The sequence below is a fragment of the Dermacentor albipictus genome, chromosome 2 (genome assembly GCF_038994185.2).
Source record: "Dermacentor albipictus isolate Rhodes 1998 colony chromosome 2, USDA_Dalb.pri_finalv2, whole genome shotgun sequence".
Lineage (NCBI taxonomy): Eukaryota > Metazoa > Arthropoda > Arachnida > Ixodida > Ixodidae > Dermacentor > Dermacentor albipictus.
The window spans coordinates 85063322-85079529 of NC_091822.1; the positions used below are offsets into that span (position 1 = coordinate 85063322).

At 49.5% G+C, this 16208-nt stretch overlaps 1 protein-coding gene across 1 annotated transcript in view; it reads right to left on the reverse strand.

Moving 5' to 3' along the window:
- LOC135900989 (scoloptoxin SSD14-like) overlaps positions 1 to 16208 on the reverse strand; it is a 64636-nt gene that overhangs the window by 21618 nt on the left and 26810 nt on the right. Inside the window, exons 5-7 of the mRNA XM_065430614.2 lie at positions 11345 to 11534; positions 10571 to 10740; positions 5296 to 5570 (exon numbers count right to left, since the gene is read on the reverse strand). Coding sequence (XP_065286686.1) covers positions 5296 to 5570; positions 10571 to 10740; positions 11345 to 11534 — 635 coding nt within the window. The remainder of the gene's footprint in view (positions 1 to 5295; positions 5571 to 10570; positions 10741 to 11344; positions 11535 to 16208) is intronic.

Sequence of the window (16208 nt, forward strand, 5' to 3'; positions counted from 1 at the left end):
CCACGCTCAGAATTCTTTCCAAGTCAATACGCTTTAAAACATCACTAGCTACAATTCGTAGATTTATATATGTCCCGTAAACTAATCAGTTAAACAGATAAGTAGTGTAAAGGTATTCATTATTCAACTGAACAGTTTGATTTCTGATAGAAGTAATGGCCACCTCATCTAGTATTTAGACGAAGGCCTTGAATTGCGCTATTTTCCACAGGCAAAATTTAATAACTTGGTGGAGATTAAAAAAACAACATCGCATACATAAATACGTTTCGACGCAACATATTTTATGCCATAGTAGCACACCATCTGGCGTAGCTGTTCGAACTGAAAAAAAAAAACGCTTTCCCTTTCGGCCTGCCATATATCTTTCTAGACTGTAAGATAATGCATGGTCGCACAGGCTCCAAGGATCCCCCGAGTTTGAGGTGATAAAGATTGCTTAGTTGTTCCTGATGCTATTTGTCTCTTCAAGTAAAGCATGCTTTAAAATGTGCAGTGTAATGACAGAAAATTTCGAATGTTGATAATACCCAAATGTGATTTTCTCACCATTAATAGTGAGAAGGTTGTGCACATTGTTCGGAAGTTATTTGAAAAAAATATTCTATATTTGAGTAGATAGGATTTGCTTCTGGCACCATTGTGTTCGTATTTGGTTCGGTCACAAAAGCTACTATTCCCAAACCCCTACCTAGTAATAGAAGATAATGCTCGCATAGTGTTCCATTCGTGCCGTTATCGTGCAAGTTCTGGCATGTGCATGCGCCATGAAATACATAAATGTACCAATGTGTTTGACAAAGAACCGTCTGGCCAGGTGAAGTCGCACTAAAGTAATTATAAATCTTGTCACTAAACAATGCAACAGTGAAATTGATGTGTCGGTGCCCGTACTGCAACGTTGTAGATAAAACAGAAAAAATGACAGTCACCTAGGTATCCTTACGTGATTTGAACGCGAAATCATGAGGACTTGTCAAGGCTCTCACCTTTATTAAAACTCCACCTTAATCCACTTAGTTCTAACTTGTAGTGACCTTAATCACCCTAATTCACTTTATCTTAATCCACTTTAGTCCGCCTTGAATTCAATCCTATGAGTGGGACATAGCGTCTGGCCGAGGCCGTGGCTGTTAAACGTGGGATTTCGTAGTGCGCACCGAAGCAGGTCCAGCACCGGGAACGTGATGTCATCACTTGGCCACGTGGGCTTTCTTGCCATCCGACATTGACACCGGACGCCGGATTCTTCGCTTCATGAGGCATATAAAACTTTCGCCTTAAAAAGAAAATGGTGGACGCTGGAACAGCTTATGCACTTTTAAATTTGTGACGAAGCGATTTTGCACAACTGGGGTGAAGATAACCATCCATTCTGTTAAGGGTGCTTCTCAGCAGTTCGAATCATGAGTTATTCCAGATGAAGCCGCGATGACATATTTCGGTCTGTCGCCAAGCTGACTGACGAGTCCCAACCTATGGTGTGTCCAGATGGTGCATCGCGCACCAGTAATTTGTTTGTCGACATGTTTGTGTTTGTTTGTTTGAATACCTTCAAGCCCCATAGGGCGTTACATAAGGGTCCACTGTTGACGTATTTTGGAGAGGTGTCAAATGTTGAATTAGATTTCCCCTCTCACCCATATCATTTGGTACTCAACCAGCGTATGGTATATTCTATATCCTACCAGGAAACTTGCATCCGGGCAGGGCGCCATTCATGTCGAAGATATCTTAAGTTTACGGCTTGGCGCGTGAGCTATATATATGCATGCTGTGTTTCCGGAAAATGTACGAAAGCACTTCACTTGTCTGCGCCATATACGGAGCTGCTGCACATTTTTGGAAATGCTGGAATACATACTTGCCTTTCCATTGACTTTTGATGGCGTGTTTCGTGGCATTACAAATAAAATGCTTAGGACACCCATTGCGCTAGACGTTGCCTTCAGTCTTTCACTCCGCTGTTATATTGGTCTTGTGTTAAATTGGTCTGCATGATTAACAAGTGAAATCACGGAAACCGCTTATGACGCGCCGGGTGCAACGAATTGAAGTGGAGGTATCTACGAGAATGCGTAGGCTTCTTGTACACAAAGACAGCCCACTGAAAGACTGTTCTACTGGCGCGTCTAGGAACGGAATGCAGCCATCGGCCTTCACTTCGACAGTGCCACCCGCCGTGATGACGTGAGTCTTTGCCTTCCCAGACAATGATGCGATAACTTACCGAAGGTAACGTGACAGTCGGAGTAGGGGTGGGTGATTGAAGTCGACGATCGGTCCTAGCGGCGTTCCACTCTTTTGCATCTTGCGTAAACCATAGATGGCTGGTCCAGAAACATTAGTGCAAAAGGGCTGACGTAAAAATGATCTGATGGTAACTTCTGTAGGGCACTGTATTTTTGAAGTGGAGTCACTGCAGAGATTTCGGTACGTAATGCCGTTTTCGAATAAACATGCCATCTTCACTTCACAGGTGGTCCGGTCTGTGACAACGCTGACGTTTCCTATATCAGTAGGTAGCACCACAGTATCAAGGGTGCTCTTAACAAAGCTAAGGGCCTTGCGTTCTTCTTGAGCAAGAACTTGTAAGCGCTTGTACTTCCGTATCCGTGAAAGTATGCCCACCGCCTTCGTTCGAACATCGTCAAGCTGCGAGTAGCTCTAATTGATGCACTTCCGGATCAAGCGCAGAGTAGCACCTTTTGCGGCGCATACCAGTTTTATCGAGTCCGGGGCTTTGTCTTGATTGAAATTAAGGCATTTGCTCATAACAACCTCTTCAGCAGCAGACAGCCTGTAAGAAGACACGTTCCGCACTTCAAAGCCTGAAGAAGGTGCTGGCCTGTTCGTGCCGCTAGCAGCGCTGTCAATTTTAGTTCTTGCGATCCTTTAAGTTTTTCTTTTGTCCGTAGCATCTCTTGGTTGGCTGTGAACTGGGTACCAGGTAGACCGTTGGGTACGGCGCCTAACAGTTGCTTCGCAAAGAAGGCCTCGTTCCCAAGGCGACTAATGCTATTCCCACACTCTCCGATGTGTGCTATCAAGGGCAAGCTCTTGGCCATGGCGATAGCTTGGTGACCGAAAGGCTCATTCGCGGATCGCTTAAGTTGCAGGGAGTTCGGAATTGCTTGACGATTCTTCCAGGAAAGGTTGCAGTTGAGATTCGCGCTGAAGACTGCTAGTTGAGATCAAAGGTTAACAAATCAACAGCTTACGGTAATGACCGTTTGCTTATGTTGTCGTCATAGGCTGTTGTAGTCAAGTATTTGACGGTCTAGGGTTTTACCTGGCTAGGAAGCATTGTAGTGGAGGGATTGAAAACCTCGTCACTGACCAATACAACTACGAAATTGATGTTTCGGTGCCTATGCGGGAACCTTTTCAGAAAACAGAAAAGGTCGCTTTCCACAGAAAGGGAATGCATTGGTAGCAATAGCAAAGTATTATTCAAGTATACGAAATGAAGTTCATAGCCTGATCAGCCGTATTAGCTGCAGTAGACATTCGCTTACAAATCAAACTGGCGAGCGTGGTATCACGCGCGCACACGCAAACATGGGCATATCTCTTTCAATGACCGCGAACACATGCTGGCGAAATGCTAGCGCGATAAAGAGCCACATCATGTTTCAGCGCGGCCGCTGAAGGAGCGAATGCTTCTGCTGCCTATCCCTTCAAGCTTCTCCGAAACATGAGATTACGCGACCTCCACCACTAGGCACGTGCGAAGATAGAGCACATGCAGCCACCAGCCATCTCCGCTCGGCCATGATTTGCACCTGCCCGCCAAAGATCGGCTCCAAAATAGGGCGCCGATGGCGCACAGCTGGGACAAAGGAGGAAACGGGCATTCATTCCCCACCCCGCATTACACGGGCTTTATCTCCTGACCTCTAACATTGCGCAAGCATCATGCCACCATCCTTCTCTGTTCCCAATCGCCCGCCTCTCCTCACGGCCACATCATACGGCGTCGGGGAGCGAAAGGATCTTCTCGCACACGGACTTGATTGGACACTTGTTTGGACGCCGACGACGACGGTTTAAATTCGCCTAAGGTATCTGTACAATTGCTGTTAAAATAAAAGGAAAGTGGACACCACTGGAACAGTTTATGTACTCTTAAATATTGTCCTGTTGATTTGATTCAGACGATGCAAGCACCTTGGCGACAAACAGAAAAGCGTTATCCCTGATTCATCTAGAATCACTCATTATTCAAACTGCAGCCAACACCCTTAATAGAATTGATGGCAATCTTCACCTATCTATGCGAAGTCACACAGGCTCCAGGCCATCTATTTCGCCGTTGTATTGGTCATTGAGAATTTATAATTGCTGTACATATAGGACATAGATGGATGCATGCCTGGAATACAACACTTCTAAATAATACTGAGCCATTGTCACGTTTTGGACAGCCATGAATTCTACGAACGGAGATTGCTCGTGTTGAAAGCTACCTTTAATGCAATGCATGCTTGTCATGATCACGCCCTCGAAACGTACCACTTTGCTCTCGCTTGGTTTTCTTTCGTGCAGGTGGGCGCATGACACTGCCGTGATTTATATCACTTGAGACGCAAATAAAATGCTCATATTTAAAATAAATTATTTGTATTTTAAGGCCATATCCACGCAACGTCACACGGAAGCAGAATGTTGCGCAAGAAGGGACGTAGTCTATGTCCACGTCTCAGCTACCAATTAGGCTACGTTGTGTGCAGCGTTGTTAACAAAGCAAGCATGGTACGCGAAGCGTTGAACAACCTGCCAAACACTGCCTGAATATAGCGACATTTGGATGCATCGATAGTTTCACTATGCATGCCAACTGTTTATTTATCGTAAGTATGCGTTTTGGCAGCTTTATCGGCATTTACCGCAGTTTTTCTGGCATAAGTACATACTTCGTTTCGCTGATGAATTCTCAAACCATTTATTTGCAGGTGGGCGCTACCGCATATTGCACACACATGTATGATCATGTGGTCGGTGAATTACGTGCCTTTTTACTTTGTTCAGCATTACCGTCGTGACTCACACCAGTTCTGAATAGATGACTTTTGGGCCAATTGGTGCAGGTTGGTGAATTGTTGAGCAGGAAAAGGACGGGTAGAAACGAACTCAGCTGAATGATACAACATTGTGTAAGTTTGTTTAGTTATTCCGTTCTGAGTTTTACGTATTTGCCCCACAATGATACCTTTTACATGAAAAGTGTCGAATCATGACGCGCCGAAAAATCTAAAGCAATGACAGGGATGGCCACTCGCAGCGCACACAAACCTGTCTGACTTCCGGCGCCTCTGGGTCTCCCAAATGAGAGCGCCGTGCGAATCCGAACTTGAGAGCCTCCACAGTATAGTGCGCACTGCTGATGTCGTCGGGAAGGCGGCCGCCGCGCTGGATCTTGTCTACAATAGACATCACGAAGGCGAGAATAGCGCCAGACGTCGGCGGCGGCGTTGTGAACAGTCTGAGGTGCGAAGATATCACCATCGACACGGCAGCAGTAGCTTCTACCTTGAACGATGCGAAGTCCTCCGCGGTCAGTATTCCACCTGGAAGAAAAAATTGAACATGCTTGCTCAGTAACGAACAGAAACGAATTCCCTTGGGCATTTAGAGTGAGGGCGTCTGCACGTGCCCTACATTCGAAGCTCTGGCACAAAGTCACTAGGACAAAATATGTGACGCTTTATTCCACTTCGGAGAAAGATGCAACCATGATTATGTAGTAAGGAAGAGCAAAGAATTATCTCGGGCCTTTCGATTAAGGGCGCCTGCACGTGCACCAATTCAGAGCTCTGGCACGATGTCGAAGCCGAGGCCAGAGGGCTGTTGCCGCCGCCGACGCGCCGCAAAGGTCCAAAAACCCGGCATTAGCTCAACCCCCGAAGATGCCCTTTTCCCCGGTCACGGGTAAGCTGCGCACGGTTCGACGCGGGACGGTCCAACCCTCGTGCGCTCGGGTACTTGGTGTCGCAACACACCAAACGCCTGCTAACGCACACGCCCATGCGAGGTAGCCTTAGAATGCGTAAGCATTAATATACGCTGGGAGTACCTAATAATCACAGGGCTTATATTGGCACTTCCACGTTTGCAGCGCGCTTGCGCACCCAGCGCGGTTTGCTAGCAGAACATGGTGCGGTGCAAGCCCCACTCCTTGTGAAACAGTCATGGGAGAGGGTGCCCAGGGCACCCTCCGCCATGCCTAGCTACTCTGGCCGCCACTAGATGTCGCCACAAGCGGACGTGCTTCTCCTTGCTGCCACTTTCTGGCACTCTAAGCAGCCTCCGCAGAACACAGCCCGCGCGCTCGCGTGTTTTCTTTCGTAAAGCAGTACCATGTACATTGCTAGCATGTCGGCGAGGGTGTTCAGCCGCTGCGTGAGACTATTCACCGGCGAGTGGTAAGAAATTATTCTCCTGTGGCTTGTCTGGCTATTACGGGCGATGACTTACGGAGTCTCCATTTGTCGGAAGCGCCTCACTTGCGCAGTATGAGAGATAAGGCGGCGCGCTCCTATAGGTTTGGCTATCGGCGCTCAATAAAAACAGCGTGCCGGAAGCCCTCCTGGACATTTCTCTCAATACTCTGAAAACGAAAGCAATTTTTAACTGTCTGAATAAGTCTTGGAAGAACAGAAAGCACTGAATGGTTTACAAACGCCACCTCTTTCCCGAGTACGTATGATGAACGCCCACTACGCGCGGTCGCCGCGATAGAGTCACCCGAAACGAATTCTTGCGTAAAAGGTTGGCGCTCGCAGAGAGCGAACTATGTGGGGTATGTTCTTATAGTGTCTATATAGCCAAACCGAATGGAGCATAACAGAATGAAGCCTCAATGCAGCGATCGCACGGGTTCGAGGTGACTGACTGCGCGTCTACGTACATGTCCGTGCACTTTCACTTTCGTAGCGTGCCGTGAGATTTAGTCCGCAACACATGGCAGAACACAAGAAACTATTCTTGCGTGGACACTGTCAGACGTGTTCAAAAATAATTTCATTATAACAGGGACTTCGACGCCTACGACGGCGTCTTGTGATGTCCCGTCGGGACGATTCAGTCTTTCTTTTTCTTCTAAAGTCTTGGACGTTTCCATACAAGTATTTCAGAACATGCACCGCACTGCATGTTGATTTGTCATTTCAGCGAGCAATTCATTAGCCGCTGCTCCTTTTTCTTAATACAGTCCATTTCATTGTTTGGGGCGACACAAGCAGAACCATATGCCATGCCTTTTTTAGTGTGGTTTTTACCGTTCCCTTTCCATTCCAGTGAACTTCTAATACTCTCTCAAGCCGCCTGAGGTGATCCTCGAAATTCCCGGCGAAGACGACGAAGTCATCGAAGTGTAAAACACAGGGCTGTCACTTCGTAACACCGTGCCCATCACGCGCTGGAACGTTGCAGGCATCGAGCACAGTGCGAATGAAATAACCTTGAACTCATAGAGGCCGTCTGGTGTGATCAATGCGGTTTTCTCGTGATCCTTCTCGTCGACTTCTATTTGCCAGCTTAGCCTGTCTTGAGATCCATCGAAGAAAAGTATTTGGCATGGCAGAGGCGATCCAGTGCGTCCGTGGCAGGGGGTATACGTCGTTCTTTGTGATCTTGATTAGTAGACGATAATCGACACGGAAACTTGGGATTCCGTCATTTTCTTCACCGAGACTACAGGAGATGCCCACCGGCTCCTCGACGGCTGGATGGTGTCGTCGCACAGCATTTCATGGACTTGTTGCGTTCACGTTCTCGCGTCAAAATACGGTAAGGGTTCTGGCGAAGTGGTCGCGCGCACTTTTCGGTTCTTACGCGATGCTTTGCAATTATTGTTTGCCCAATCCTCGATGGCGTCGAAAAGCAGCCTTTGCATCGTCGGAGAAGGCTTCTGAGCTGTTGCTGCTTACCCTTGGGGAGGCTTGGATTTAAGTCGAAGTCCGGTTCGAGAACTATGGTCATCGAGGTAGAGGGGGCAGAATCCGAGAGGAGAAAAGCATTGCTGGTTTCCACAATTTCCTCGATGTATGCGATCGTCGTGCCCTTGTTGATGTGCTTCAACACCTGGTTGAAGTTTCTGAGTTATACGCTCGCTTTCTCTCTATGCAGTGGAGCGATCCCTCTTGCGACCCAAATTTCACGATCGACAGTAGACGTTGGCCGCCTTCCATGACGCCTTCTATGTCTGCTAGTGTTTTCCTGCCGACAGAAATTACAATACTGGAGCGTGGCAGGATGCTGACTTGATCTTTGAGCACGCTCAAGGCGTGGTGACTGCGAGAGCTCTCCGCCAGTATGGCTTGATCTTCGGAGAGCGCTATCAAGTTCAACGTAAGGTCGATGATTGCGCCGTGTTGGTTCAGGAATTCCATGCCGAGAATGACGGCTCGTAAACAGTGTTGAAGGATAACGAGGGCGGCAAGGTACACCCTGTCATGAACGGTAATTCTTGCTGTGCATATAACAGTCAGCGTAATGAGGTATCCTCCAGCGGTACGAATTGGAGGGCCTTCCCATGCAGTCTTAACTTTTTTCAACTGCGCGCCGATTGGTCTAGTCATGACGTAGCAGTCGGCTCCTGTGTCCACTAGACCGGTGGTTGCGTGGGCGTCGAGGAGCACGTCGAGGTCGGCGATTCTTTTTCTTGCGTTGCAGTTTAGTCGGTGCGTTGGATAATGGCTGCATCGTATTGTTCTGTTGTTGTTCAGTGGCTGCGACGTCGCGTCGTTAGTTGTTTTGGTGGGATATTCTTTGCTTTTAGACGTGATGACGGCGTCTCGTTGGTACGTCGTCGAGATAGTATTTTCGGCATCTTCACCTGCGGCGTAGAATTTTCGACAGTTCGACGAACGGCAACGGCCCCTCCATCGGTTACTGCTTTTACTTTTCCGGATGTGGGCTGACAGGCCGGCCCCGGGCTGGCTCATTGTATAGTCGGCGTTGCGGGGACAGGTAGCGGTCCGGTGACGGCGACGGTCGTGGAACGCTCCACTGGCGGCGAGGTAGTCAGTGATATCACGTAGCCGTTCACCTTGCTGTGAGCGCGGTGCATTAAGTCGAACCCTCGCAGCCCCAAGTAGCGGTATGGGCATTGGTGGAAGACATGGCCGGCTTCGCCGCAGTGATAGAGCAGGTGGTATTCGGGGGCGTGCCAAATGTCCCTCTTCCCCGGATACTTGCGCTGGGCGATGTGCGGGCTGACGACGGCGGCAGTGGAAGGCTGAATATCGGCGTTACGAGGCGCTGGCGCGGTCATGGAGGGAAACCTTGACGGCGTGCCACTGTGGCCTATGTCGCCGCTTCCGGCTGGACTTTCGGCGTTGCCAATCGAGGCTACCAGGGTCTGAGACGTTGGGGGTCAGCTTTTGCAGCTCTTCCCTTACGACCGCTCTGATCGTCTCACGCAGGTCGTCAGCGCCTAGCGATTGAACTGCGACGCAGTTTTTTGTAAGTGCACGGTGGTTCTATTTCCTAGTGCGCATGCCAAGCGTTTACTCGATCGCTGTGGTCTCCGAATGAAATTCTGCTGCAGTCTTGGACGGGTTCTGTTTCAATCCGGCGTATAGTTATTCTTTCACAGGCGGATCAAGAACCGAACTTTCTTTTGTTCAGCCATATCGAGGTCGGAGAAGTGCAAGAAGCCAGTCATCTCCTACGCGAAGATCGCTATGTTCTGATTCGGTAGTTGCACTCTGCTATCTAAGGGATCTTCGGCCCTTTCCTTTCGCATGACGCTAGTGAAGGTCTTCACGAAGTTCTCACAAAACGGGTCCCACATCACCAGGACGGTCCCTCTGTTCTCAAACCAGGTCCGAGCGGCGTCACCGAACAAAAAATAGATAGGGCACAGTTTGTCGTCGCCGCTCCAGTTGGTGAGCGTCGCGGTCATGTCGTATGTCTCAAGCCAGGTTTAAAGGTCTTCAGCCAATGATCCGCGGAAGGTCGGTGGCTCTCTAGGTTGCAGCAGCATGGGAGATGCTTGGGCTGTGTTTGCGGTCGTTGACTTGGACTTCATCATTGTAGGCTTCTCGGGAAGAGTTGTCCTTACGTTGGTGTTGTCTTCTGGTTTCTGGCTTGTATCACGGCTTTGCGGGGGCGTTTGGTACGTGAACGTACCGAGCACATCCACCAGATGTGACGTAGTAGGGACAGTGAAGAACACAGCGGCAAAAGTATGAGCGAGGAAACAAAATTTTTGTCGGGCGAACTTGTGCCCACAAAAAACAAGCTGCATTCAAACCAGAACAAAAACGGCGAACACAGTCGGCGATCCATCGGCGGGTCAAGCGCGTTGGCTTTTATACTTTACTCGTCGAAGCTTCTAATGTAATCGCTGGAGCCCACGTAGTTTCCAGAAACTACCACACCATTCGCGTTGCGCATGTAATTTGACAATACAAGGTTCGGCGACGACATACACAACAGACAAAACGAACGACAACGTTCGCGGAAGTTCCAAATCATGCAGGTGCGTCTTAACATTTGTTAGCCGGTGAACAGTGGTCACCGGAGAAAAAGAGACATGCGAAGATGTCATTATCTTGCTCACCATCGCTCCTGAGCTCCTTGATCGAGGCTTCCATCACCGGTCCCGAGTGGAGAAAGCGCCCCCTCACGGGACTATCGGCTATCTGGCGAAGCGTTTCAGCCAGCTTCTCGTTGCGGTACACGTCGCCAGGCTTAAGGACGCGCGTCGTCGTGGGGTTTTGCAGATACTTTCTGCGCGTTAAAAGCGGAGGCGAAGTTAACATCGTGACTTTCAACTTTTAACACCAAATACAATGAACCAACTTGCCCAACAACGCATTCTGCTAAACTTTAATCTGTTACATGCTGCCCAAGTGATAGATAAGGTTCCTAGAAAGCGAACCAGATTGACTGCACTTGTCCCCTCTGTCCCGAGGACACCAGAGGAAGCGGCTGGAAGGGAGATGCCGTGGCAAAGGATGGCGTGGAGCCGAGCGCGAAGGAACAGGTGAATAAGCAGAAGTTTTTGGTAGGAATAACAAAATGAAGTGTTTTTTGGTCGTAGGAATGGGTTTTAACAAAGCCATGTCCAATTGCGATGATGACAGTTGTACGTTTCCGAGATGACAAAACCGTATATAGAACAATCCTAAAGAAATTTCTTTCAATTTTAATATTCTGTTTCTACAGCTAAATATGAAAATTTTTAACAATGCTCCTTCTACTGTTTTTGTTTACATAAATAAGCACTTTACCTTTGTTTCTTTTTGTGCTTGTTTTTGTTTTGTTACCTGTCGCATAGGTCAACGAGCCTTTATGCAGCGCTTGCAAGCAGTATAGTATGCTAACGCCAAACCTGGCGCTGAAGTCTGGGTCGTCAGCCACTGTGGCGATGTTGCGGGCCAGATCGTCGTACACCCGAACACCCCCTGCGGCAAGCGTGATCGCATCCTCGAACAGTTCTCGCCAAGGGACGCGGCTGCCGGTCACGTTGAGCAGCAGTTCGTAGCCCTTCAGCTCGCCGAACGTCGCTACAGCTCTTACACCTGCGCACACGCGTTACGCGCACAGTAAATCAGTCGCAAGGTACTCTGACCAAGCAGTACAGCTGTGCGCTGCTTTTACTCTACTCGGTATCTTGTTTTAGGCCGAGTACCAAGCAAATCAGGCGTGCGCTCCGTGATTCGTAGTTTCGTCTCGTGCAATACTCAAAAGGGTCAAGACACACCCTCAAACCACACGGCCTGCACATTTTAAACAAAAAAGGGGTTAAAAGGAAGATGCAGATTGCACGCGATCGAATGCGGTAGAACGGAATACATTTGGACGAAAGGGCAAGTACCTTTGTCAAAACGTTGGCCCCTGACACATGCCTCGTTCAGCCAGCGATGACCTCCACATTTGTCTCTGCTGTCGAGTGCGACAAACGTATCGCTTATTTTTTTTTTTTGCAAGTGGTATTTCACAAACGCAGGATGATAAATAAGATCGTGCATTGTACAAAGGAAGAATACAGTGTCGGGCGCGTTTAATTTATTTTCATAAAACACGCAAACGTATTTTAACATGAACAAGCAGACTATTGCGGAATTAAGGCCAAATGGCTACTCGTTGGAACTATGCCACCGGTGTTATTATTAGTTATGTCTCATTTCAATAAAGTCTATAAGTACGCATACTAGAAAATTTCATGTGGCGGCTATTAAAAAGTTGGGTCAAGAAACAGCCGACAAACACCTAAGATAGCGTCACAGATTTGGTCTTGTTCAGGGCAATAGTATCTGCACTGCTTGACACATTCCATAGCCTAAAACAATAGGGCATCCCATTGAAACAGTTCGCAGTCACTTTACCACATTGCTTCACGTAAAAACATATTACACCAGCACTCTGAGCAGGCTCCATGCTTATGTTAACGAACAACAGCCATAGAAACAACAGCAGCTCAGTGGCTGCGTCATTCTGCTGCCGAATACAAGGTCCGGTCTTATTCCTAGCCACGGTGGTCGCGTTCCGGCTATCGTTGCAATGCGGATGCAATCCTCGTCTGTTGCAGTTCACTTGCTTCTTGAAGCACGCCACAGTGCTGTAGTTCATCCGAAATCTTCCACTACTTGACGTCACTCACAGCCCCCGCGTTGCTGGAAGACTATAAACTTAAAAACTGATCACCGATCATCAATTAGCACAGAACCGTAATTTACTACGTTCTCAATGGAACGTAGTAAGCAGCTGGGCAGAGACCTCTTTTGAAGACTCGGTAAAACCGGGTTGCTGGAAGTGTTGCTGTCTATGAAGACTCCGAGAAAAGTTGTACAATTTTCGTTGAGGATGGTTCTTTTCCATCCTATCCTGAAGCTGACCGTTTTTAATGCACACCGCATAATAAGCGGCAAAAGCATTCTCACAGAAACGCGACCCATAAAAGCACTGCTGCCTGAGTTCCTAATTTAAAGCCTTTGCGGAATTACGTTTTGAAGGCGATATGTAAGACGATGCGTAGACGATACGTAGATAATACGAAGATAATACGTAGACATTAGGTAGATGATTCGAAGACGATACATACATGATACGAAGACGATACGTAGACGATACACGCTCATTCAAAATTGTTGCTGCCTGCGTTGTCAAATGCCAGCACTTCAGGTGAATATAACTTTTTACTATGAAGCAAACCACGCCTCTGCTGGGGCAGACCGAGCAATCGCGAAGCTAGCGAATCAGGCTGCACTGTAAAAGGACGAATCCACGGAACCAATGAGCACTTTGAGAACGATTAAAAAAATAATTACACAAAGGAAAAAAAGCAGCAAATTAACAAAGGCTGACTCGTTGCGTCCAGCACAAAGCTAGCATGGAGACCATAACGACAATAAAAACATAGAACTGCATCTAAAGGGTCAACGAAAATTTCTCATGTGCGTCAAAATAGGGAGAACTCGCGCGGTATTTCCGCTGCCTTGCCCTCTGACTTGGTTTCACGAGGAGGAAGACAGACGAAACGCAGTCTGTAACCACAACGAAAGAACGCACGAACGAATGAACGAACAAACAAACCAAGAATATGGCCACACGACCGAAAAAACAAAGAAAATCACGCGGAATGTCCTCTGGGAGTTCTTTAAGCATGCGTGAGCATTGTGCCGCTTTCTCATCTCCATGCAGCCTGGTGTCATTACCGATGTTATGAAACATAATCCGGCCAGTATAAATGGCGGAGCTGCTATGGCGTGAACTGCTGCGGACGGCGGCACAAATGAATTGACCGAATCTAACTACTCCAGGTAGCGGCGCCAGGTGGGCTGATGACATTCCGGTTATTTTTAGCCGTTATCGCTCACTCTTTAGCGCCTTATCCGTCCGCGTCAATCCAGTGCCAACCGTGATCATCCGTATTCTGGCGGCGGCTGCGTATGGCGCGGCCGCTCAGGCCTGTGTTCTAGCCGCTTAGGAGAGCACTCGGAGCTACCACCGTGTGTGGACGTGAGGTTTGGAGGTCCTGCGTCAGTAGCAGACGCTACAGCGTCTTACGCGCTCTTCCTCGCCCTATTCCGATCACGACAACGGACGCTTCCTGCGACCTTCCATGGCGACGTCGAGATCACCACCGATGCAGCAGGGACGTTCGCGGCGTCTCTGAGCCACCGTGCAGGTCGTGCTCGAGCTAAGCCTCAGCGTGGTCAGGATCGGCGTCCAGGGACTGCCGACCTTGTCCAACACCACGAACACCCATTGACCACGATCGTAGAGGTAGAAGCTACCAACGGCGACGATCCAACAACAGAAGGGTATCCAGAAGACCCGGCGGATGGATCATGGCTCACCGCTCGTGGCAGGCAGGGTCGTGGTGCCGACGCTAAGCCTCACCCAGCAGCCCGCCGCCGAGAGACGCAGCATTCGAACCAAACTGTACCACGACGACCCTAGAAGCCCCCCACCTATGCCCATTGACGATTTTAAAGTCATCCTGTCCCCGAGAAACGGTCTGACGTTCGGTGAGTGGCCTCGCCACTCTCTGACTCGCGCCTTCGGCATCGAGGCGCGCCTCAAGGAACAAGAGGTTGACGAACTTCACCTACGTGTTCAACGTGCTCAAAACATCACCCTCATCAGCACACCAAGCGAAAGAATCGCGACCAGCCTTAACAAGATGACATCGCTTACTCTTGGCTCGCATCGCTACCCCATCTCAACACACATCGCCTCCCCTGATAATTCGTGCAAAGGGATCATCACGGGTCCCGACACAGGGACTACATCAACCGAACCTTTAGACCATCTGTTGGCACCTGGGGTGGAAATCCTCCATGCTGGCATGATGGGGTGAACTACCACGGCAATCATTACATTTGCTGGCCTGAAGGTACCGCGCTACGAGAGGTATTATGGGGCCGAGTACCGGTGCTACATGCACACCCCGAGGGCCCAGGTCTGCAGCATATGCCTTACAGTGAGCCACCGTGCGGACGTCTGCCCCACGCCAAGCATCAAGCGCTGCACCACATGTGGGACTGAAAACCCATCCACCACCGAACCTCACCAGTGCCAACCCCGGTGCCTGACGTGCAAAGGGGACCACCTGACAACCGATCCCAGCTGAAGTAAAACTCTTGCTTGGGCTAGTTGGTTCATGCTTGAATTAGTAAAGGCAAGGCGCAGAAGACCATGACTGAAGAAAAAGAACGCAAATGAGAGGATCCAGCTGTCCGGGTCGGGCAGGAAAGCCACGCAGCAAGCAACGAGTGCGCCAAGAATTAGAGAAACAAAAACGGAAACAGCATCGTCCGCTGGCCTAATCTAGATAGCGACGAAGCCGATCGCGGTCCTGATGCCGGTCTCGATCTCGGTCCCGATGCCAGTGCGCCGGCTCCGATCCCGGCTCCGATCCCGGTCCCGTTCTCGGTCCCGATCCCGGCCACGATGTCGGAGCCGAGGCCCTGGCGACTGTTCTAAGAACCGCGAGCGGGTGCCACCGTCATCTTCATCATCATCCTCGTCACCAGCGTCGTCCCCACCACCAGTGGCACCACCACCGGCCAAGAAGAAGCCGCCACCACTGCAGCAACAGGTACCATTAGCAGCGCCCGAAGCACCAGCCGGACCTAAAGGGGTAAGTTGGCAGAGGGCCCCCACCTTCACTGCGCAAATCTCCCTCACACTCATCCAAACCTCAGTACCTACCACAAACCGAATCCCGATCACAGGCGCCTCGCGCCAAGATCCCTCCCCAGTCCACAACTGCATTGTGCCGCGACATACAGCATCAGCTTCGACGAGCATTGCACCGAGCTATGTAGGAGATGCGAGAAAGCATTCTCACGGAGGTCACAGAAATGATCCGAGCCGCCTATGTAGACTTCGAAACTGCCCTGCTGCAACCAATGCTATACATGAAATCACCAACGATCTCACGCAGAGCGCGAGAGAGCTCACGGCACAACGCCTTCCCCCTAAATCATCCTCCTCCTCATCCTCACTAGTCGCACGCGCTACAGCTAAGGTCCCTCTATAATAAGGTAGCGACGGGGCTTTAAGCGACATCCGCCGCGCGCGCCACCTAGTAAGTTCCTGTAGTAGACGGCGCCATAGGTCACCTGCGGCGCCACGGCGTTCGTGAAATGAAAAAAATATCTGCACACGCGCGGAAATAAAACCTACTGGTGCCTGACTGTGGTAAAAACGAAAGAACGGCCCGAACTGCTAACGCTAGTCATTTT